General features: G+C 45.2%; 1 protein-coding gene across 1 annotated transcript in view; it reads right to left on the bottom strand.

The window, feature by feature from the left end:
* Window positions 1–23,527, bottom strand: part of LOC138246379 (cyclic nucleotide-binding domain-containing protein 2-like) — a 1,069,494-nt gene extending 1,045,967 nt beyond the window's left edge. The window contains exons 1-2 of the mRNA XM_069200950.1: window positions 23,488–23,527; window positions 23,321–23,394 (exon numbers count right to left, since the gene is read on the bottom strand). Coding sequence (XP_069057051.1) covers window positions 23,321–23,394; window positions 23,488–23,493 — 80 coding nt within the window. The 5' untranslated portion in view covers window positions 23,494–23,527. The remainder of the gene's footprint in view (window positions 1–23,320; window positions 23,395–23,487) is intronic.
* Between the last annotated feature and the right edge of the window lie 1,716 nt (window positions 23,528–25,243).

Here is a 25,243-nt window from a genome sequence, read left to right as displayed (position 1 = left end):
TATTTTATTTTCAGCAAACTTGCACTTACTATGTTCAGCTGTTAAGTCATGTAAACTTAATCTTTGCAAAACTTCATCTAGAATCCGGTTATGTTCCTCTCTATCTTTCCCCATTTTCAAAATGTAATTCTGAAAAATCAGCACATTTTTCATACCTGACATCACCTTATTCATCAACCTTTGAAACATGGCTGCTGCAGAGGCCAACCTGAAAGGTACCCTTTTGAATCTGAAACAACCAAACGGTGTTATGAAAGTCGTCAAACTTCTACTCTCAGCATGTAATGGAACTTGGTGATACGCAGCTTTAAGATCTATGCTAGAAAACCACTTAATACCCTTGGTTCTAGCTAACATCTCACTAATCCTGGGTAAAGGAAACTGATCCACCACAATACTTTTGTTGAGATCCCTAAGGTCGACGCATAATCTCAATTTCCTTTTTTTTTTAACAACCACCAAGGGCATAACCCACTCTGAAAACTCCACAGGCTTGATAATGCCATCAGTCTGCAACTTGTGTAACTCCTCTTCTACCTGTTCCCTTACAGAAACTGGAATGCATCTGACTTTGTGAATACACGGGGTGGCATTTGCTTTCAACTGTATCTTATGTTGGAAACCATTAAGTTTCCCTATGTTCCCAGAAAAAACCTTAGGAATTTTTTTTGCAATCTTTTCTATAAATTCTATATCTTGTTGGACCACCAATACAGGGGTTGAACTACTGGGATCCAAAATTATACCAAGTTCACCTTGATCCTTCCACCCAAGCCACAACGGGCCTGTGTCAGCCACATATACCTTGCACAGTGCTTGCTTATGTTTGTATTTAATAAACAGTTTTTTGTAACCTTCTATTTTAATGGACTCACCAGTGAATGTTTTAGGAGCAATATCCGCAATTTCAAAACAATTTCCTAGAATGGGTTCAAAACATTGCTGCCACACCTCTTTGTTGACAATACTGTATGGAGAACCCGAATCACGAACAACAGAAATGTCTACACCTTCAATTGAAATTTGACATAAAGGTCTACTGCTGTTAACTTTTAAATTTTGTACATTTTCGACCACATTCAAAATACATAAATTTGAATTAAAATCCTCTGAAGAACTGTTTTTATCCAAATCGCGCTCATTCACACACTTCACATACGTGTCTCGACCCACAAATTTTCTTTTACCACACACTGGCAAAATGCCCCAGTACACCACAATTTGAGCATTTCCGATTTCAAGCAGCACATTTCTTGTCATTAGCCAAATGAAACTTGCTGCCACATCTAAAATAAGATCTCTTCTCTTTCACGTTCATGTCTGCTTTCTCTTTGCGAGAGGATCCGCTTAACTTATTATGGACTTTGTTGCTTTTCTTCACCAAATTTATCGTAGCGTTATCATCTAATTTCGACAAAGGCTGAGCCTCATTGCACAAAACAACCTTAGCACATCTTCCTGTTAGTTCAGCACTTTTAACCATTTCAGTAAGTTCCTGTAACGATGCTTCCCCTCCTGCCCAAAGTTACACTTAAATGTGAGGGTTCGCTGTGTGCATAATAATTTGGTCTCTAATAAAATCATCATGTAAATATCCAAATTTGCCTGAAAGTGCCAAATTTTTAAGCGCTGCCACAAAATCCTCCACTGATTCTTCCAGTTGTTGCTTCCTATGGAAAAATTTGAACCGATCCACAGCTATGCACACAGTTAGTTTAAAATACTCAGTAAGGTCTTCCAGTGTGTGACTAAACACATCGCCTTGATCAGGTGCTCTAACCTTTTTATTTATACTGTCGTAAATTTTTAAGCCCTTTGCGCCCAAACAATGTAACCAAATGTTCTTTTTCTTTTCAGGGTAAGTTCCTCTTTGTCTTCAAACATAGAACTATAATTCTCAAAATACTCTCTCCACTCTTCCCATTTCAATGTAGGGTCTCCATTTTCAGGCATGAAAGGTTCAGGTGCAGAAAGATTCCAAATATTACCAGAAGCCATTATGCCCCTTTTTTTTCATAACGCCGGGACCAAATAAAAAAAATGTTGTAAAAAACTCTGCTTTCTTAAATACCTTTTTTTTATTTTTTACTAACCGTGAACAGTATCAAACGTAATGAAATTAAAACTGAGAAAACCAGGAAAAAAAAATTATAGGTTTAACCATCAAAAAAGAAAAATGTGTCCATGTAAGTTGCACACTGTATCCATGAACTTCTAGATCCTTAAAGAAGCCATCGTAATGTTGAGCACACGAGAAACTGATGAACTCGCATACGCGCAAGAGACTGTAGAATTGTTTTTAAAAAATCTGCAATGCGCATGCGATTATGCGCATGCTGGCGGCTTAAACACCACATGTATAAGCAAGAGAGAATGCTGTCCACCAGAAGCTGTTGCGCGCGTGCGGGAATGCGTGTGCTGCTAAGCAGTAAGTCGAGGGCTCCAATGTGAGCAAGAAGTAGCGCAAGCCCCAACGTATATGCTGGCCAACGGGGAAGAAATGATTGACAAATCAAAGTAGCCGACCACGGATACTTTGCTCTTTCCCCACACAGCAGTAAGACACCAGCGGCGAACAACGTCTTCTCCGTGAGCCCGGAAGACACATGGAAATTGAAAATCTGAAGTAACGCAGGTCTGTGGCCGGTGTTGCTCATCGCCAAAAATTGTTATGAAGGACCTCTTCTGGTAAAATCAATAGTGAGCTTTATTCCATTAAATGAAATGACCCCGACAACAGCGAAGCCGTCCGTTCACCACAGCTTCTCTCAACCATCTCCCCCCGAGTTCCTAGAATGTCCCCCCAGCTGCTATGCTCGAACTCAGTGACAAAATAGTAGGCTGAATGCCAATGTCACTAAGCACGAGTATCGCAACAACTACGTTTAACAAAAGCAGGAATCTATCTGCATGCCATCCCTCATTCTGAGATACATCCATTTTTTGAAAGTTACATATTACATATTGGCAATGCCTGCTTTTTGTTTTGTCACAGGTCTTATAAAACTGTATTGTTGGATGAGCTGCCAGGCTACATCAATATATATAAAAATGGCTAAAAGTAAAACACATCTTGATCTGAAAAATCATATTTTGCCATAGTAGTCCCTGGCACTGAGGAAACGACTTTGTGTGTTCTTGTGCTTCTTGTAAAAGGGCAGAATGCTGTGACTTACAGTGAAGTTAGTCAATGGCTAAAGTAGTCTGACCTATTGCCTCTTGCTGTAGTGGGCAGAAGAAAAATGTGAATGACAGAAACAGAACAATGAATGTAGATGCCAGTTTTAAAGCCCCTATTGATAATATAGATTTATTACAGAGTGACGGTTGCCACTCTGGAGTTATAGTTAGGATTTCCAGAGATAGGAATGCCTTGGATATTTGCTTGGTAATAACTTTGCACCATTTGACATCTCCTCAAGCATTTGATGACCTATTCCTTTTTCTTCACTTGCGTATGACGCAAAGTTTCGTGGTGATTCATGAAGGGAGTGCAAAGATAAAACTGGAGGGGGGAATCCTAAAACAGGTCTTCTATAGACTTTGAACTTGAACATAGACATAAAACGGCCTGACTGATTGTCTTCGAAATTGGCATGAATATAGATTAAAGTGCAGAAAGGATCTTTATTATTACTAGATCAAAACTGATTTAGTAGTTAGAAAGTTATAAGGCACAAAGCTTAGGGAGATATTGGGCTGCGGCATACCACTGTAATTTAGCCCACACTTATTCTGCATTGTGGGTTTTAAGTGGAAATATAGGTGGTCATTACAACCTCAGCAGTCTTTTTACAAGACTGACGAGGGACCGCCGTGGCCAAGGGACCGCCGTAGTGGCGGTTTGCCGCTCGGCGTATTATGACTGTTGGCTGCTCTCCGTACTTTTTCCGACAGAGAGCCACCAACAGCCATACTGGCGGGTGGCGGGGAAGTGGAGGTTGCTCCACCTTCACCGCCACGGCAACAGAACACCGCCCTCGGCGTGGTGGTGTTCTGCTGGCGGTGTGGTCGGCGGAGCAGCCCCCATGGCTCCCGTCCCCTCCTGGAGGATCGACGGAACAGGTAAGTCGATCATCCGTTAGGGGAGGGTGTGGGAGGGTGTTATGTGTTGTGTGGGTACATGGGGGTGTGCGTGTGTGTATGTAGAGGGGGTGTGTGAGTGCATGTATGCTTGCAGGGGTGTTGCGTGTTTTGGGAATGAGTGCGTGTATGCCTGTGGGTATGTCTGTATGGATGTGTTTGTGTACTTTTGTATGTGGGTGTGCGTGTCTGACTGTGTGTGTGGATGTAGGCATGTATGTCTGTGTGTGTGTTGGTGGTGCCTGCGTGCATGTCGTGTGTATGTGTGTGAGTTCTGTGATGTTGGGGGTTGGGGTGGGGAGGGGGGCCCTGCCACCTTTGGGAGGTGGCAGGGGTGGTGGGGGGTGTAGGGGAGGGAGTCGGGGTGGGGGAGACCGCTATCAGTGCCAGGGAAGGAATTCCCTGGCACTGATAGTGCTTACCGCCATGGATTTCATGGCGGTTCCAACCGCAGGAAATCCACGGCGGTAAGCCGGGTCAAAATACCGCCGGCGGTATAGTGACGGTCGCCGGGCTGGAGACCAAGGTCTCCAGCCCGGTGGTCGTCTCCACCCTGGCGGGCGGAACGGAGAACCGGCGGATGACCATGGCGGTTAATACAAAAAAAAGACCGCCAGCCTGTTGGCGGTCTTACCGCCGCTTCTCCGCCTTCCGCCAGGGTCATAATGACCCCCATAGTGTATTAGTAGTTTATAAGTGCATAGGCATGATTGAAGCATTTTAGGTATGTCTGGAAAGGAGGAGAAAAGTATTATTTTTATTTTACAAAACGTGGCCCTACCTACAAAGCACTACAGTACTTAAAATAAAATTACAAAAAAAGAAATAGGTAAAAAAAAATTAAAAACACTGTACTACGCTATGTATCCCCTCAAATCACAGAATGAAACTAAGGACCTTATTACGAGTTTGGTGGTCTTGTGACCGCCAAACTCATGAAGGTGGTCATACTGGTGCACTCCTGGTGGTCCAACCACCAGATTACAACCCTGGCAGTTGAACCGCCAGGGGACTGCCTCCACTACCAGGATCATGGATCCCGACAGGTTGCCGGAGGTTGAAGTCGTGGTCAGCCACTGCAGCGCTGAGTTTAGCACTGCCATGCTGATCACGACTTACCTTTCCACCAGCCTTTTAGGGAGGGATCCAGCCTCACTGAAAAGGCTGGTGGAAAGGCAGTTCTGGGGGCCCCCGTGCCCAGCACTCTCGGAATGGGCACTGTCTGCCACGGCTTTGGCCTTGGCTCCCTGAGGAGCCGAGGCCAATGCCGTTGTACTGTTTCCACTGAGCTGACCGGCAGAAACCTCTTAAAAAGGTGTAATCATTGCAATAGGCCCAAGGGGGAGACCTCCAGCTTTGTGGCTATCTCCTCTCCACAGGTCGTGCAGGTCGACAGTCAGCCCGCCAAACTCGTAATGAGGCCCTAAGTTTGGACTAAACAATATTTCACCCTTGCAAAATTAGATGTCAGCCATCTTATTTAGGCTACACATAGACTCTGTTGTGGGTTTAGGGGGAAATATAGTGGAATGCAATGTATTTTTTTAATGTAAGTACTGCAGTAATTTCTAGGTACTAGCACAGTACTATGTAAACCTCTTTTTTTAACGATATGAAGCAAGAAAACCTCTTTCCGCTACCTTTACAGACTTACACTAACTGCTATATTCCTTGCCATGCATTTATAATACAGTAGTATACTACATTTCCACTTAAAACCAAGAACGCAGACTGTGTGTGGGCTGAACAATAAGGCTACCTTTTACATAGTGGTCCCCCTCCCTATGCCTGCAGAGACCCCAGGGAGCCCACACCTGGGACTGAAGTTGCTTTATATGCAGAGGGGGGCAGCATGGACCCTGTGTCCAAGCCTCAAAAGACCCAGAGAGCCCACATCAAAGACTTATTACTTGAGGGTAGGGGGCTGCTCAGCCCCCCGCTTCCTTAGCCATTATTGGCCCCAGATATCCCATCCCCCGGGGCCAGCTCACAGGCTATGTCCCAGGGTGCCCACCCCAGGACACAGTGGTTTTCCTGCCAGCACCCTCATGGGCAGGGAAACTTGTGTTTGTTCTTGAATGGCAGAGGCATTTTTAAATCTCCAGCCAAGTGGAAGCAAATACAAAAACAGATCCTAGCAGGCGGGAGATACAAAAATTGTCCTGACCACTGGGAGTGAAATTCAGATCTCTTTTCCTGCCCACATTGAAACAGGTCTAAATATTGCTCTCACCTGGAGGGAACAACATTAGGCACTGCTACCTGATGCGGGGAACCAGCTGAGGCCACGGGGCCTTGGGGTTCCAGCTGCAGTCCCAAATGAGAGCATTGTGAGTGCTCTAGGTGGACAGCAGGCCACACACCTTTACCAGTGTCAGGCCAGTGGGATGAGGTGCCTGGACTGAAAACGGTCTGGGAGGGGGGCGCGTGCCCCCTCCCTATAACAATAATGCTGGGCCTTGTGTGATGGGGTCCCTGGGGCTGAAACTGGCCATAAGCAGGTCGTAAGCAATGCATGGCAGGCTGCAAGTTATAGTTATCATTGGTAACTATAGTTTTTGCTCAAATGAAAAGGTTGTGGCCAACAAAACACTTAATAAAAAAGGATTGGTGCATAAAGTCACACTAATTTGGAAGGTGCAGACAGAGAAACCGATTTCTGGGAGTAATGCTGCTGGTTATGACACTTACTTGAACACCCGTTCATTCAGAGGTATGAGAGGGAATTTCAGGCATCAAAAAAATAATAAGAATTTAAGCCAAGTAGAGAGTTGGCTAGGGATTTGTAATGAACAATATTTCATTATTATCATGGTACTTCTTTTAAACATGATTGGCAGAAGAATAATACACACTAAACACTACTGTGAAATAATAAGGAATGTGCATGCACTGATTTTGAGGGCTTAGGGCTAATGGTCCATTCAGGGAAAAGCCTTTTTGTATCTTGCCTGAAGAGCACGAGATTCTTTAGCAGAGCTGTTGGGTCATAAGCATCCCTACACTCCCAAAATGAAGACTCAGCGAAGTGGTGGGCAGTATCTGCTTGTTTCTATTTTCTGCAAAGGTCAAAATGTAATCGATATATGCCCTTACTTACTTGGTAAAGGGCCTAGAAGCAGCACTAACAGTACAACTCTCTGATCAACTAGAACAAAATATGTTGTTCAGTGACTTCCAGCTATGCTTCTATGCTTATGGGGGATGAAAGACATGCTCATTCAAATCCAGAAGATTTTTCTCATCTAAATTAACTAAAATGAGGATTCTGCACTGATTTCACTGGACTTGCTGTCAGAATTTTTAACACCATGAACTATAAAAGGTTAGTCAATTACATAGTAATTATATGCATAGAGGGAAGGGGAAGACACACCCAAATGTTCCTATCAAACTTAACTCGCGAGGCAAGAGACCTTTCTCACTAGGATCAATAATGTTTCCCTTGGTATAGTTAAGGGATGCATTCCTTCCCAATCCTTCTGAATGCCTTTACTGAGTTCTCAACAAGAAATATTATTTAGGTCCAAAGGATGGTATCTCATCAACTGTTCAGAATTAGTTTCATCTGAATTGGCACTTGTCTTTGCCCCCTAAGTGTTGCATTTTGGTTTTAGTGATCCAACACACTCTGGTTGGACCCAGTAGATAGGCCCACCCAAACTCACAATCTAAAAGCTTAGAATAAAGGGCTAACATAGGACACTGTGATGCCATTTATTTTCAAGTTCATTATTGTTGCCTTATAAATGCTTCCACCAGCTGGGTGTCCTCCACAGGCTCCTACTACTGCTGCTGCTGATGAATTAACGAAATGGCTTTCTACCCTTCATTATTTTGCATGTGGAGACATTTAATGAGGAAAGTGAAGCCAGGGGCACAAACAAGAGCATAAAGTGTTGAGGGCTAAAGAGATCAGAAATTACTGAAGTTTGCTGAGCACAACTCTTGAGTACTATAATGGTTCGAACTTTCCTCCGATATCTACCAATTGTTATTAAAGATGAAATCTGAGAGATATGTCTGACATGACTCACTGGTTTCGCAGCTATGTTATTTGTTGCATTTAATTAAGCATAAGCGTTGCCAGGGGAAGAGCTCATATCATTGTGAAACATAGTCAGTATAAACGAGCAAACGTTGACAGCAGCCAGCTGTCAAGCTGGAAGATGCATTAGTTTTATATAAGTCATTACTAAGGGAAGAAGTACTATGGAGGGTCCCGCGGAGAGCAGACATGGTCTAGTCTCTCCACATGAACAATGGGGACAGGAAGTGACGGAGGCAGATGGGATTGGTTTAAGGTAAGTGGGGGAGGGACATAGTGTGGGGGTCTATAGGGCTGAAGTGGAGGGACCGGACGCTTCTGTGCTGGCTCATCACATGGTTAGGAAGTTGGCCGGTGCCCGGGGAAATTAGTGTCAGGCAAGTCTTTTTTGTTGAAGCCTTGATGCCATGGCAACAGGCCACGACACGGAGGCTGTCAAGGACGCGATTCGCGTTCTGGGTGAGCCCGGCCGAGCCAACCTTTTCAGGCCTGGTGTTTTCGACCAGGCCTGGGTCAGTATGATGCGCCCGACACGGGCCGCGTAGGGGAGAGTGGTGGCGGCAATTGGAGCGTGTGGGTCACTGGAGTGGCCCAAAAAGAAAAAACAGGGGGGAAGGAGCACAGTGCGTCCACCCCCAATTATCAAAAAATTACGTTCTGGAATTGCAGGATTGCGGGGATGTAGCTGTGGAGGTGGAGGGGAAGGCCCACATGGGGGAGCCAGAACAAGGTCCTGAGGAGCAGGTAGCGGTAGTTGAGGCCATGAGGGAAGCAGGTAGACAGGTGCAGGAGGAAGCGGGCCCAGTACTGGCTTTTTACCACTGGACCTTTCGTTGCCCAAGAGTGGGAATAATATGGGCAAAGCAGGAGGGCCCCCTACAAGAGAAAAAGTAAAAGTGCAGGCAGGGCAGCGGGAGGGACAGCCAACAGCAAAGTACAGGAGGTTGGACCCTAGGATTTTGAGTGGGCAGGCAGGGCAGGTGGGGTCATGCCAGGGGCAGCACAGGAGGGCACAGTGGGTAGCAGGACAGGGCAGCATATGTTTGCAGGTGGGGATGCCTGGGACTTGGAGGCCAGGATACAGGAACAGAAGCGCATAGCGGCAGAAACAGAGGAGAGGTGGGCGCAGTTGTGCAGAGACAGGTAAGGGTCATGGGGAAGAGGCAGGCAGCTGAAGAGGCCATCGGAGGTAAGGGACATGGCGGGACCATCAGTCCAGGCACCAGGGCGAGGCAGCTGGGTATGGGTGCCCCAGGTAGAGGCAGGGAGGAGTCAAGAGGCTTGTGTGGCTGGGGGGTCTGGCTGCGCGAAGAGCACAAGTGGCGCACATGGCCATGAGGGGCGCAGAGAGTCAATGCCAGTAATGGAGACTGTCAGAAAGAAGGTGATGCCAACAGGGTGCAACACGGCCTCTGGACGTTGGCCTGAAGCATTAGAGTGGTCTTCAGCGGCATTCTCTATGTCGTGGGAACGGGTCTTCGCAGAGATGGTTTGCGCCATGGGGGACAAGCGTCGGATCCGCTATCCAATGTGCTGGTGACTGGTGGAGATGACGGCAGTTGGGAGATGGATGAGGATGATGTGGTGGAGTTCGATTATGAGGAAGAGATGGATGAGTGGAAGGACGGGGAGATTCATGATGCTGAGGTGAGTGGGAGTAGAGGGAGGGGGAAAGGGTGCAGGAGCAGCGCAACCCTCTCTTCTGTTTCTATATTGCAGGAAATCAAGGCCCGTGGGGAGACACAAGAGGTGTTTCATGGAATGGCATGTGGTCACGGGTCAAGGAGAGTAACGCAGTCCTTGGTGTCATGTGGCAAAGGTAAGGGTGATTGGTGGTCAGTGTGGGGGGGAGCAATAGGAGCGGTCGGGGCTAGCACACACAAGTCCATTGGGGTAGGAGATTTTTCAGTCCATGAGACTCCTGCGGCAGAGGTGGCGCAGGAGGGTGACAGCACACAGACAAAGGACTCAGGTGCGGCTGTAACGAGTGAGACTGGGGGCAAGGCACTTGGGGATGGTATGGGGACAGAGGACAAGGAAGGGGGGGCACAAAAAGCGGCTCCCCTACATGGGTTTGGCAATGCCTCTGGGCTCTCATGTAGCAGAGAAAACGAAGGCAAGGATATGGAGGCACAAGTGTGTAGAGGTTTTTAATCTTTTTCATAGAGACATACAGTCCAAGGAAGGTTCTAAGGAGGAGGGGGAGTTAGCTCACCGACCGCGGGTACTAATAAGAATGGATAATTGGACCTCAGCTTTTTTGATATTCACAAGTTTCTATTGCAAGAAGTTCCCGGACAGTGCCATAGCACTGTTTAAATATATGGACATTATACGGAAAGCCAAGGTGCATTTTGGGGGTTTTGCTTGACTGAGCTACGATGAACAGTTCAGGGCAAGAGGGAGTGTCAATCCGGATAAGCCATTGGGGTATGTAGATCCAGAATTATGGATGCAGTGGATGGCGTCTTCAGAGTCCAAGGCATCTACGCACACCGCAAGTGGTTTGCCAGTAGTATACAAGGTGTTTCAGGCCCGTCCCACTCAAAGAGGGGGTTGGTTTTGGACAACGGGCCCCGGTGCCGATGCCAGGAGCATGCTGGAACTTCAACAAGGGTTTTTGTTCCAGACATCCCTGCAAATTTAGGCACGATTGCTCCAAATGCGGGGGTCAGCATCCAGTCACTCAAGGTTTCTCACTCTCTAGTCCAGCTGAGCAGTGGAGAACGACTAAGGGCAGGGGCATGCAAGGCGCTCCTGCGCCAAAGGGCTCCTACGCCAATTAGGTTTGAGGCCCTTTTGCCGTGGCTGCACAGTTATCCGGATAAGGACATGGCGTACAAGCTGGAATGGGGATTCAGAGAGGGTTTTCATGTAAGCTACCAGGGCCCGAGAATGAAGGGATGGGCAGACAGTCTGCGAGAAACATGCCACAGGTTGTGATGGACAAACTAGACAAAGAAGTGTCATTGGGCAGAATTGTGGGCCCCTTTTATGCATGGCCAACTGAGGATCTCATGATTTCACCGGTAGGTGTGGTCCTAAAAAAGACAGAAGGTGAGTTTGCCTTATACATCACTTGTCATGGCCGGAAGGGGAGTCGGTAAATGATTTCAGTGCGTCGGAAGATAGTGGGGTGGTGTACGCATCTGTGGACGATGCCATTAAGCTAGTTTGTGATGCAGCAGGGGATGAGAGTTGGCAAAATGCAACATACAATCGGTTGTCAGGCTGCTGCCCATACACCCGGATGATTTTGCGTTGCTGGGAATGCAGCTTGATGGGGAAATCTATGTTGAAAGAGTACTCCTGATGGACTGCGCTATCTCATGTGCGCTGTTTGAAGCATTTAGTACCTTCTTACAGTGGGTCTTTGTCAAAGTAAGTGGGCATGGGGAGGTGACTCATTATTTGTATGATTTCCTTTTTGTGGGAGCGGCAGGATCTGGGTCTTGTGGGTGGGCCCTGAATTCCTTTCAGAGGTTGTCCCAGCAGGTGGGGGTACCTTTGGCCCCCTGAGAAGACGGAAGGACCGCATTTTGTGTTGACATTCTTGGGTATTGAACTGGATGCAGAATCCTGAATGGCAAGACTACCAGCTGGTAAAGTGGATGAGATATTGGAGTTTCTGGGACGCATACGGTCCTTGCACAAGATTGATTTATGAACAGCACAGAAGCTTTTGGGTTACCTCAATTTTGCTTATAGGGTTATTCAGGGGGGCAGGACTTTTTGTAGGCGACTCGGTCTAGCCATGTCTGGGGTTGCTCTTCCGCACCACAGGATTTGCGTGTCAGTGGGGATGAGAGAAGACATCAGGGTGTGGGAAACCTTTCTGACACGTTTCAATGGTGTCTCCATGTGCTTCCAGGAGGAAGACACGGTCTGGCAGCTTCAGATATTCTCAGATACAGCAGGGGCCGCAGGTTTTGGGCTCTTTTGGGATGGGAGATGGTGTGCAGAGACATGGCCAAGTTAATGGCTTCAGCAAGGTAGGAGCATTGCTTTTCTGGAATTTTTTCCACTACTGGTGGCAGTGGCAGTGTGGGGAGATTAACTTGCCAACAGGGCTGTGGTTTTTCTTGTAGACAACATGACAGTTGTTGAACTTGTTAACAGGCAGAGAGCAAAAGACCTCAGAGTGCTGTGTTTGTTGCGGCATTTCATGCTTAGATGCTTATCATTGAATGTTATTTTCAAAGCTGCACCCATACTTTGAGTGTACAACGAGCTTGCAGATTCCCTGTCTCGTTGACAGTGGCAATGATTTCACAGCATGGCACCAGGAGCAGAGCGGACCAAGACAGCGGTCCCAGCAGACATGTGAGAGTGGAGGACGTGATGATCACTGGGCTGGTGGAGATGTCTTTAGCGGAATAGCTACCGACTAGTATGATTGGAGTTTCGAGTTATGAAAGTTTTGGGGGCAATTTCTGGTTACAGAGGAACAGGAAGCTTGAGTTGCACACTTTGCGTTTTGTGATTTTTCTGATACAGAAGGGTTTGTCACCCGCCACCAATGGGAGCAAGTTGGCAGGGGTTTCTTCTTATGGGAAGTTGTTCTTTGGTTGCGATCCAGCTAGGGTCGACCTTTTGGGGAAGATGCTGAAAGGTTGGGGACGGGTCAGAGCAGGATCAGTCAAGGCAGTCAGGGAACCGATTACATTTGAGCTGTTATTGGAAATACTGCATGTTTTGCCAGTATGCTGTGCGGATGCATACGAGCTGGCTCTTTTTCATTTATGTATGGTGCGAATGTTTGTTGGTGCCTTTCGAGTGTCTGAACTTTTGTAGAAAAATCTGTGGGCGTGACAGTTGGAGAGGTTTGTATGCAAGAGGAGCATTTGGGCAGATGGCTTAGATGGTCAAAAACTGATCAGTTAGGGAAAGGGAAATGGGTGTGGTTGGAAAAGGGGGTGATGCAGCACTGTGCCCGGTTTTGGAATGGATGGGCTTTCAGGTTTTGAGGAGGTCCTTTGGGGGGCTGGGGTTTTTAACCACCCTGATGGAACAAAGCTTACAGCATTCAAGTTTTGCAGGTTTTAAGGATGGTGTTGCGACGGAGAGGGCGGCAGGCGCAAGGTTATTTCATGCATTCTTTCAGAATAGGAGCAGCTACAGCTGCGGCGCATTTGGGATGGGACTGGGCACAGATTAAGAGAATTGGGAGGTGGAAATCTAGGTGCTGTGAGCGATACTTTAGGCCTTGATTTTTGGGTGTCAATCTTTTAGGTGGATTCACTGGGGAGGTGGGGAGTTTTGGAGTCTGATATGGGAAGGCTAGGAAAGGCGATATTACAGTTTATTTTCTTTGCAGGTTGTGTGTCCGGTCTCAGGAGAGAAAAAATGGTCACATGGCTGGTCGGGCACTCGTTTATCCATTGGACTGCGAAATTTGCAGAGAAGCAGCTTCACGGACAAGCCTAAGGACTGCCTAGTAATCAGCATGAAGTATTCTGGTGGGGAAAGAGTGGCATGAGGTGGGGTACTTTGCTTCCTTTTATAACATCTGTCATGCCGAATTGGGGTTGTCCTGATCTGCTATTAATCCATCTTGGGGAGAATGATCTGGTGAAGCTGTCCGGGCTCACCCTACTGCAACATATGCAGCGAGACTTGGAACTATTCAGACAGAAATTGCACTGCACATGCTTAGTATGGATGTAGTTTGTGCCTAGACGAACATTGAGAGGGGCTATGAAACAGGGAGCCATGGAACGGGCTTGAAGGAAGCTCAATCGGGCTATACGGGTTTTCTATTGTGCTCATGATTTCAAGGTTTTAAGACATGAGGACTTCACAGAGCAAGGTAAAGTGCTTTTCAGGGCGGATGGTGTGCACCTGTCTGAGTTGGGAAATGCTTTTTACCTTACGGACCTCAGGTTATTCATGGGTGACTTGTGGGGTGAGAAGATGTGGATTAAAGAGAAGGTTTAAAGATCTTCTGTTGCAGTAGTGTTCGCTGGTGGGGCAGCAAAACGCCAACAGGGTTTGTGCTGGGTGGCAGTAGATGGGGAGGGTGGAGAGTCAGATGCATGCCTGGACACCCTTCCAGTGGGAAAAAGAAGCAGGTGAAGGTTGAGAGTATGAGTGAGGGATACCTGAAGCAGGTAGGGCATGAAAGGAAAAGGGGAATGTGTAGGGGAATGGAAGTGAAAAGTGAAGGAATGAGTGTAAAGGATGATCAAGGAGAAATTAAAAGGGTGGGGTTCCTAAAGTTGGATTTTGTTGGAAAAGTTACAAGTTATGTACAAGTTGCAATCCTGTCCTAAATAAATGTCCTTTTACACTTAACAGACTGTCACTGAATGTGTCCGGAATGGCAGGTTTTTATGCGCAGAAAAGAAAAATATGTGTCGAGCTATCCAGGAAGTTGACTCACTGTCGAAAGACGTTTCCCAAAAGGCTCAGTCAAGGAAACATGCCTGCATGTGTATTTTCTGTTTTTATACTTTTAAGAGGCAAATACATCCGTCAATATCAATAGTGACATTTTAAGCTCTGTTTCAAAACACTGGCACAGCACACAGCATCAGAATTGTTCCAGAGCACACTCTGCCACGGCCGACTCAATAAGCTCCAGAATATGGGTGAAGTGAGCGAGGTTATGATGTTTGCAGACATGAGATTGTCTACATCATACTGAACACCCCAACTCAGACAATAAATTAGCTCATTGTACAAACAGTTAAATTGTAAATACAACCAGCAGTCGAAATAATCAAGAAAGGCCAAGTACTGCCATTTTACGAATTTCAAGAAGAATCCATAGTTTTAATATTTTTGTACATGTAACTTTAAACTGTCCTGTGAGTAGTGCCAAGAATTATTTTAAGTTAGTGGAATCCTTAGGAAGAGTTTCCTACGTCTGCTGTTGGGAAGCAACAGTAGCCCTCATGCAATCATTCTAAAGCTAGAAGGTGTCGGAGGACATTGAAACACTTGTCAGTGCTGGTCCACACCATGAAATGATGAATGAATAATTAGTCGATGGCATGGTCTTTGATAAAAGTAACTGATCATGCCTCACTGGCATTTGTATTATTGGTGTCTATGAAATTTAGTACCCACAACCTGCTTGTTATAAGGAGCTCTTTGAGACCCCGGAGACAACACTTTCCTGAAAGATATTGTGAGAAATGGGATTTGTAGTTGGCAGTGGCTTGCAACCTGTCCAAGTAGTGACCCTCACTCTAGTCAGGTTAAGGGAGTCACACAGCTAAGATAAACCCTGCTCAGCCCCTTGGTAGCTTGGCTCAAGCAGTTAGGCCTATCTCAGAAGCAATGTGTAACAGTAACAGTGAAAACACTACTTACGTACTCCACACCAGTTTGGGAAACTAGCCAATATTTATCCGAGTAAAACAAGACGAAAACGACAAAAATCCATCATACACAAGTAAAGATACACATTTTCAAAGATTAACTGTAGTATAATGCTTAGAAACACAATAGCTTCAACAGCTTGACGGAGTCACTTACAACAGTCTGCCACTGGGGAGGTGAAGCGTTGGTTCCTTACTGCTAGGCAGGGGAGGTGAGGCGCTGGTTCCTAACAGTTGCAGAGGAGGTGATGCAGCATTGGCAGCAAGGTATCTGTTCTTTACGACAAGACGGGGTTGATGAATCCAGCAAGTCAAGACACAAGACGTTGACTTTGCAGTGTTGCGATCACACTACGGGGCCACAGGTGCTGCAGCAGAATCCAGTGCCACAGATGTCGGTTCCACAGTACTCTGGACTCCTGCTGTGGCAGGACTTTGAAGGTGATGCAGTAGCATCGGGCCTACGTTGTAGTTTGCAATCGTTGCACTCAGCAAGGACCATGACTCTGGTGCAGGCAGCAGTGTGGGGTCAGAGAGCGGTGCTGGTGCTGACGTCATTCTGGAAGATGATGCACTAGTTCCTTCCTTGTTGCACCAGAACTCCCTCCCAAGGGCCTGGGAATAGGGGTGGACAGTGAGCTGCGCTCCGCTGGCAGAGTTAACACAGTTTTTGGCATTCCGCTCTCCACTTGGAGTGGAGAGTTCAGCCAAAAACTCCACTTGTGCCGACAGTGGAGCAGAGCTCACCGTAGTGCACTGCAGCCCAGTTATGGGCCACACAGCGCAAGAGCGGACAGTCTGCGCTTGCACTGTGTGGCCCATAACTGGGCTGCACTTTACACTGGGAGCTGCTTCAAGCTGCTGCTGAGTGGCTGCACCGGTTCCAGATCTGGATCCAGACCTCCCTCCTTTCACCATCCTCAGCAGCCCAGGAGCAGAGGGCAGGGGGAGGCAGAGAGCCAGGCCGCTGATGGACAGTATTTGCACACGTGGGGAGTCTGTGCTTGAAAAAAGGAAAGGTGTAGTCACAGCTCCACTTGAAAAGAACTATCTCCCAGAGTCCCTGGGAAAGGAAGTGGTGTTATGGGGTGTGGTGATCATGCCAAAAGGGAGAGCTGGAGATGGCTGAGCATCAGCTGCTGAGTGGTAGTCTAGCAGCCCCCACCAGATAGAGATGTGTGTGGCCTGAGAGAGTGCCTTAGACCCCAGTGGCAAGCAAGACCAGGCACTTTGTGAAAATACTAGGCTGCTGGTGGTGAGCTGGTTTGCTGCTGCTCATGCCGGGTCCTAAAGAAATGGCGGTCTGAGGCTGTGTGTAAGTACAGAGGAAGAAATTGTAAGGCTGCTGCAAGACAGAGGGTGTGCTTGGCCCTCCGTAGCCAATTTGTGAAGGAAGGCAGTTGGTGAAGAGAAGTGTGCAGATGTGGAGACCAGCAGGCTCCAGACCCGTGGGCTGTGTCAGCACAAGAGGCCTGATATGGCAGCTTTCGCTGCCTATGGCATACCACCCTGGCCTGAATGCACCCCATTTCAGAGACACTAAGCAGGGTCGGGCCGCCTGACCCTGCTTAGTGCTTCTTGGATCAGGCGCATTCAGGCCAGGGTGGAAGGGCAGATGGCATTCTGCCGCACACAGCACATAGACGAATTCCACAGAGTTTTTAGCCAACTCTGCAGAATTCCACAGAGTAAAACTCCATGAGTTCCAGCCACCACTACCCAGGAACTGGATTTGGCAGCACTTGGTAAGTCAGGACTCTCAGCAAGAGAGCCCAGGCACTGGCAGGTGAAGTCTTTGATGTCCCTGAGACTTCTAAACAGAAGGCAAGCTCAGTCTAAGGCCCTTTGAGAACTTTTGGAAGCAGGATGTAGAAAGCTAAGTTCACTCCTTTCACTCCCAGGACAGATCAGCAAGCAGAAGGCCAGCACAACAAAGCAACAGGCAGAGTGGCAGTCCCTCTTACAGCATCCAACTCCTCTTTCAGGGAGAAATTGCTCAGTCCAGAAGGATTCTAACTATGTAGCGTCAGAGGTCCAGTACTTATACCCATTTCTGTCTTTGAAATAGGCAAACTTCAAAGAGAAGTCTTGTAGTGCATAAGACCCTGCCTTTCCCTGCTCTCAGACACACTTCAGGGGGTTGGAGACTGCTTTGAGTAAGGACAGGCACAATCCTATTCCGGTGGAAGTGCCAGACCCTCCTACCACTCTAGCTCAGGAAGACCCTTCAGCCTGGTGATGGGCCTTCAGGATATGCAGGACACCCCTCAGCTACCTTTGTTTGACTGCCTAGAGAGAATGTACAAACAGTCCAACTGTAATCCTGACTCAGACGTTTATTCAGCAGACAGTCAGAGGCACAGGACGGTTAAGCAAGAAAATGTCTACTTTCTAAAAGTGGCATTTTCAAACTTACAATTCAAAAACCAACTTCACCAAAAGATGTATTTTTAAATTGTGAGTTCAGAGACCCCAACCTCCATATCTCTATATGCTCCCAATGGGAAATTAGACTTAAAGATATTTCAAGGTAATCTCCATGTTACCCTATAGTAGAGAGAGGTTGTGCAATAGTGGAAAACGAAATTAGCAGCATTTCACTATCAGGACATGTAAAAAACTCAAGTACTTGCCCTACCTTTTAATTACAATGCACCCTGCTCATGGCGCTGCCTTGGGCTGCCTACCTTAGGGGTGACTTACAGGTAAAAAAAGGGAAGGTTTGGTCCAGGCAAGTGGGTACACTCGCCAGATTGGCATGGCAGTTCAAAAACTACACACACAGACAATGCAATGTCAGGCCTGAGGCATATTTGTGGGGCTACTCATGTGGGCGGCACAATCAGTGCTGCAGGCCCACTAGTAGCATTTGATTTACAGGCCCTGGGTTCACACTGTGCACTGTACTAGGGAGTTACTAGTAAATCAAATATGCCAGTCATGGAGAAACAATCACCAATAAATACATTTTAGACAAAGAGTATATTCACTTTAGGCTGGTTAGCAGTGGTAAAGTGCCCAGAGTCCTAAAGCCAACAAGAGCAGGTCAGAAGAAATAGTAGAAATAAGGCAAAATGTTTGGGGATAACTTTGCAAAAAGGGCCAGGTCGAACAGATATCAACAACAGAATCCCTCACTTATAAAACGGAGGGAACTCTGTCTCTAAAATAGCCCTTTGACTTTTTAATTCACATCTCTTTAAAAAACTGATCTCACTTTGCTCTTCAGTTGGGGCTACAGAATCTGTGTTTTCATCAGCATTCAAAGAAATAATTTCTGCGGGCCATGCCTGCCCCTTGCTCAGTGCTTAATTTGAGCTGGTGGTTTCCAGTGTGGGGCACCAGGACTTATTTTTGAGGGTCAACACTGCCTCAAGCATTTACTGCGAACAAAAGACACATAAGGGAGACAAAGGAAGAGAAAAATGAAAAAGTGTTACACAGAGAGAAAGCAAAAAGCTGCAAGATTGAGCTGAAGGGTCAGGGAGTGGCTGTAAATGGATTAAAGAGGCCCACGATAGCTTCAGGATTACGCTGCCTCAGTATTCCATGCTCACACATTTAATTGCAGCAGCTGCATGTTTAAGAGGAGAGCTTTGGACACCGACACATTTTTATTTATAAACTAGGGGCCCTTCTTAATTTCTTGACCAGGAGAAGCCCCATAGGGTCTGTTGGGGAAAGGTTTGTTAGCACATGGATTGTGGCCTGCTGATAATTTCAAAGTTCTGCAGCCACCAGAAGGAGTAGTGCAATCTTTAGAAATAGCTGATTCCTTCACTGTCCATTTAGTAGTCGCCAGCCTCTCCTCCACATTACTAATGTCTTCATTAATGGGCCCCTTAGCTTTTGTTGTAAAGTTACAATGCTTGGTGTCACAGTATTCTCCTTATCTGGTAACAAGGAAGTTGATTTCCTCTACCCCATCATGATGACTAGACTTCCTAAACGATAAGTTGCCAGGTGTCACAAACAAAAGAGGGGTGGCCATGCCCAGCTTCAGGTTCTGACTGGCACAGATGGGTCACGTAGTGCTATATATAAAATTGTGAAATAAAATAATTTCTAGACGACCTTCTCATCTACACTGAGCCTTCCTACATGGCCCCATCAACAAAAACATCATCATCCCCTGCTCTCCAATTTCTTCTCTACAACACCTTTGCCAACATCTCAATATCCTGGGCTTACATAAATGCTTCTTCCTTCTGGTAATCACTTAGAGAACCTCTTGCACCCCTTAATACGTTTTCAATAATCTTCTAAAAGAGGGTGTTACATTTTCCCTGCCATGTATTTCTTTCAGCTCGCTCCCAATCCATTTAGCTGCTACATTGAATCTGCCATTTGTTAATTCATCTACCTCTTTATCAGAACCAATATATATTTATGTTGTTTTTGGAGGGCCATCCTCTTTCTAAGATTAGCTTACGGATAACCCACACTATTTGCTCTCACAAATATGTGGTCAAAGGTTCATCAGGCTCTTACTTTCTGATTCCCTCTGACATTGTTACAAGGTCTTCTTTAAGAACAAAAATCAGGCCATGGTTGAGCAATGCTAATCCAAAATCGTTTTTTTTATACCTGTTAGTGAAATGCAGTAACACACCCTCATTTTCTTTCACTACTACATACATCTACCATCAACCAAAAAAGTTTACTGATGGCTTCTTCACTTTTCTATGGGACCCAGTAGAATCTATGATGTCAACTTTGCCCTACATCCTTATCATGGTGACCTTGATATTTCAGTGAGTGATCTCAGAAGGAATCACTAGGAACTTTCAAAGACATGGACAACTTGTGCTACACACATCTGATGAAATGCACAATGCAGGCCACAGCTTTGATATGCGATCTTTGCAAGTCCAAAGTCTTTGACTCGCCAAGTCCAGGTCAAATAATGTTCTCTTTAGCTTCATGATGCAGCCTATTTCCTCACTAGAGAATGCTGTCAAACCTCAAGCTAAATGCTGTGTAAGAATCCTTAGCAATCTATAGGCAGCACTTAACTTCGAAATGAATGAATGCCAGTGACTAAGGCTCTGCGCAGAAGACTGTGGCCAGTGCAATTGAATGTCAACACACTGAGAGCCAAGTCTGCATAGTCCTAAATTCACCTCATGCCTCTTTAATCCACTACCAGACACTTCCTAGCCATTTATCACTCTTGTAGTTTCCGGCTTTCTACCTTTGTGTAGGTTTGTCTGCCTTTCTCTTCCTCCATCTTTCCATTTTGTGTGTTTTCCATCTCTTGCTGTTCTAAATGTCTTATGCAGAAAAATAAGTGCCGGTTTCCAAAAATGGGTGCTGGTGCCACACCCCTTGCAACCACTGGCTTAAAATAATAACTGTCTATAGACCAGCAGAATCCTCTACACGTTTATTGATTTAAACCCTTGCAGGCCTGATCAGCTCTCCCATATTACATTGCTGCCTTTGAAGAGGTAGCACCCCTCAGAAAAAAATAAAGGGGGCCTCATCCAAATATATTTTTTTAAGGTAGGTCCCCGGGATGGGGTGTCAGGTCAGGGGCTGAAATCAGCTGGGGGAGGGAGGATGTGCATCACCCTACCCCCACGGCACTTTTACCCAATGAGGTAGCACTTACTAACTAACTAGTAGAAAGTGCTCCAGTTGGGTAGATATTTTGTGCAAACTGTGGACTCTTGTTGGATAAAGGAGCAGATGAGCTTCCGTTCAGGCCATGATACTCATTTCACAGAAATTAAACCTCAACAGGAAGCACTTACAAATATAAATGTAGCAGGTGCCCCAGTTGAAGCTCCACTTCTTGAAAGGACAAATGATCCTAACTCCTGGGCTTGGTAAATGCAAAGCAAGTGTGTTTACTGTGTGATTCTGTATTGAAAAATTAACTGAAATTCTTTGTGGAGATGAATGCATATTTCGTCTATTGGTGCGCAACCAGACACTCTCACATCTTCTATCACACCCATATAGATCCTCTCACACCCACCCTCACACATAGACACTGTCACGGCCACTCTCACAACCAGAGTCACCTTCTCACGCTTAGTCTCACACCCAAAGAGACAGGCCCTGTGGCTTACTCATGCTGCACATGGCCAAATGCTGTGTGCATCGTGGGGTTAGGTGGGTAGAGGGGTTGGCCGCAGGGACTAGCCATCTTTTGTGATCCAAATACAAACCAAATTCTACCTTTTATGCTTCTACGATACAAACAAATTATTTGGAAAACATATGTAACATAACTAACAGCTGAGAAAACAGAACGTCCCAACAGAAAATCTAATCTATATACACGTCAGCTAAAATGTTATTGTCAGCAACAGTCCCAAACCATAAGACCTAGGTTGTCAGTAAGGATTTGCAGGCCCAATACTTGTCTGAGTAAAGTATATAGTTCACCTGCACTCGGCTCAATATAACCGGAATGCTTGTTTTTGCTAAATGATTTGTAAATCAAAATCAAACTTCATTTTAGCTGATTGCAAACAAATTCAAGAGAGTCAATACTCGGCTATATCTACTGGCAGTTCATTGGACCTGACCTCTAAATTTATTCATAAAATTGTTGCTTTTCTTATAATGCCTGTCTGGGAAAAGCCAATTAGAGAAAAGGTGGCTATCTAAAAGACATCAAATTCAACTGCTTCTTCCTTCAAATGACATTTAAAATATGTTTTCGGAATCAATCTCAACAAATGTAAGGGCCATAATCTACATCAAACATTTTAGAAAAAAATGAAAGATTCAGAGGAGCATTAAAGACAGATGATGGTCTCATGCAGACACTGCAGTATCCTACCAATGATTTTGAAATATGTTTGTGAACTGTGTGTACCTAATGACATCTACCACAATTAGCTCTGGCAAATAGAATAAACAATCTATGTCTCTCCCATTCCCAACTCAGTTTTGCTTTTGAGAAATAAAGTTCATAGCTTGCAAACTAAAGGCAATATTTTTGAGGGCAAAGATTCTATGGAGGGGAGATGGATGACCAACCGGTTACCAATATAATGTGGTGCATGAGGAAATAGGATCCAGGTCATTGACGAGGACCTGATGTTTTACCTTCCTGCAGTTTCTGGTCTCAAACCCAGAAATTCTACTGCTGTAAATATTGCAAAACCCACTGGAGATCTTGGTTTTGGTTTCGAGGTACAGTTATGTGCTCAGGTTGGCTTCCTTAAAGATCTTTCAGCAGGTCTTGAATGTGAAGCAGGTGGTCATAGGCAGCTTGTTGAGTTTTCTGAAGATGCATGTGATTAGGTAATGTTGCCTCGAAGCACAATGCAACAAAGTGCCTGTCTAGTTTTTGCTTCACGTGCAGACATGTGTATGTATTCCTCTGGGATTCCGTAAACATTGCACTTATTTTCCTAAACGGGTTTGGGGAAGAGACTTCACCGCCGACGAAGTTTAAGCACTAGAAGCTAATGCCAGCTATCCTTCCTCCAACTATGGAACAACAGAAGTTATGATCTGTCTGGTTCCAACAAATGAATGCTCACTACGTTTTGTTTGTAAAAATCTGGAAGAAGTCCAGAACAGTGCTGTCACACACCTATGATGAGGGCTGTAAACCATTAAATCACATAAGGTATTCTTTCTATAAGACATGGTACTATACAACCCAGGCTTTATCAATCAAGAGACAAGTGACTGCTTGCAAGGAAACAGTCTATACACTACTTTCGGTCCAACACTTAAAACGTGGAATCTCTCAACCACGGACTATGCAAATAACCATGTTTAGCGCATGGGGTAATGCCCCCAGTCTTTACTTTTCACCTGTACTTATGTCCTGCCCCCTCGTTCCACTTACAAAGGTGCACTGAATAAACATTTTTTAAACTGGAGCGCGAGTTACCTCTTCATGGAGAGTAGCATGCCACAGAGACATCGGACGGTATTCGCAACCCTGTAAAACGCACACCTTTCTCCCTACAGTAAGGTAGACACGGAGCAAGGAATTAGCTTTATTAAGTTAGGTTAATAGACAAAAGTTGATCGTGACTGGCGAAAAAGCATGCCTACCTGCATGTTGAAAACCGTCCTACTGAGCGCTGACTTCTGCGCTGATTGCATCGAAGTTAGCAACGACGGGTTGCTAGCAAACTCCTTGAGGTAACAGCCTGTGAATGGAAGGAGGAGCTGTCCTCGCGCCTCACCTCGTTGACTCAGGTATGTGAAGGTCATTTTCAGTTCTGTCTCTTCCGGTCTTTTCAGTCTATTCATTCATTCTACGTATATCACGAAAGGGCACGGACCGAGTGATGATGTACTTTTGTGTTACATTTCGCCCTTGAGAAGGTTACATTATTTTCTTATGCGGAAACAGCATGTGGGTACCCTTGGCAATTTTCGACTGTCACAGATTCCCAGACGTACACGGAAACTTTTTACATATGACTGAAAAGTTAGAAATCAACTCCAGACCTTGGAGAAACCAACTTTTTCCAGGGGAGTTTTGTGATTGGGTTGCCTTGAGGTCAGAGTGGGCAATTAATTAAGTTAGTCCTTTGGAGGCTGCAGAGCCACACTTATTATTCGTGCTTTATAAACTAAGAATTTTTTTTACTCCCTTTGCAAAGCTCTCGGATCGAAGCACTCGGGATCGAAGGAGCCCGACATTCTTGTGTAATCCCTTGATGACAACGTATACTAGCAAACATCAACATCTAAAACATACTACATACACCCATTCTGTGAAAACGCAACGAGACGTTCAAAATCAAGTAATACATGTAAAATAATACATGTAAGTCATACATGTAAAAGAGATTTAAAATAATACATGTATGACATTTTTCATGGCTGGAAAACAAAGATCAGTTAGTTATTCACGTTATGAACGATTTGAAACTCGCCACACAAGTTTTTGGGAAGACAGACTAACCCTTCCATTCAGCTGGCAAGCGGAGCACCAGACCTCGAGTTTAATTAACATGGTAGTTACAAATCTTAACAAGTAAATATAACTTGTACTCCCACCATACATAGTGTTGTCATCAATAATGTCATTTTCAGATGTTGCAGTGATTTCATCAATGGTCTTATCCAACATGTAATGAGAGATGTAATATTGGAGGTAATTCGAAGTGAATGGCGAAGATGCAAATTAAAGTTATTTAGAGCTCGAGGTATAGTTACTGGAGATAACTATAACTGATGAATTTCAGTGGTTTTGTTAGTTGAAAATAGTATGTTTTAACTGACATTTTTCACCTAACTATAATGTATTTTTAACTTTTTGTTTTTTCCAGTAGATTTCTAAGTTTTTCAATGCAAAGTAACATCCTCACAAGTCTTAACTATACTGTTCTCAGTGAATTTCTATGTTTTTTTTAATGCAAATTAAGATAGCGATTCGTGTACATGGCACAGTTGTTTTATCGCCGTCCATGCATGGCCAAGGGCCATATTTATATACACACATATATAAATATAAATATATATATCATATATATATATATACATATATAAGAATGTGTGTCTCTCTCTCTCTCTATATATATATATATATATATATATATATACATATATATATATCCAACACCAACAATTGCGAAACAATTGATTCGTATGCACTCCAGGAGAGTTTTATTGCTTCTATTCAAGAAAAGTGTAAGAAGACACCACCAACGCGTTTCAACCTCTCGGTCTTGATCACAGTTTACAAAAAAGCCTTCCCATGAGTCTCTATTTATAGTTCGTTTTCCTACCACCACCCAAGTGCATTATGGGACACGTAGTCCCCTATAAAAACTTATAACAATTACAACATAATCAG

The sequence above is a fragment of the Pleurodeles waltl genome, chromosome 1_2, assembly GCF_031143425.1.
Source record: "Pleurodeles waltl isolate 20211129_DDA chromosome 1_2, aPleWal1.hap1.20221129, whole genome shotgun sequence".
Lineage (NCBI taxonomy): Eukaryota > Metazoa > Chordata > Amphibia > Caudata > Salamandridae > Pleurodeles > Pleurodeles waltl.
This window is presented reverse-complemented; position numbering and strand designations above follow the sequence as displayed.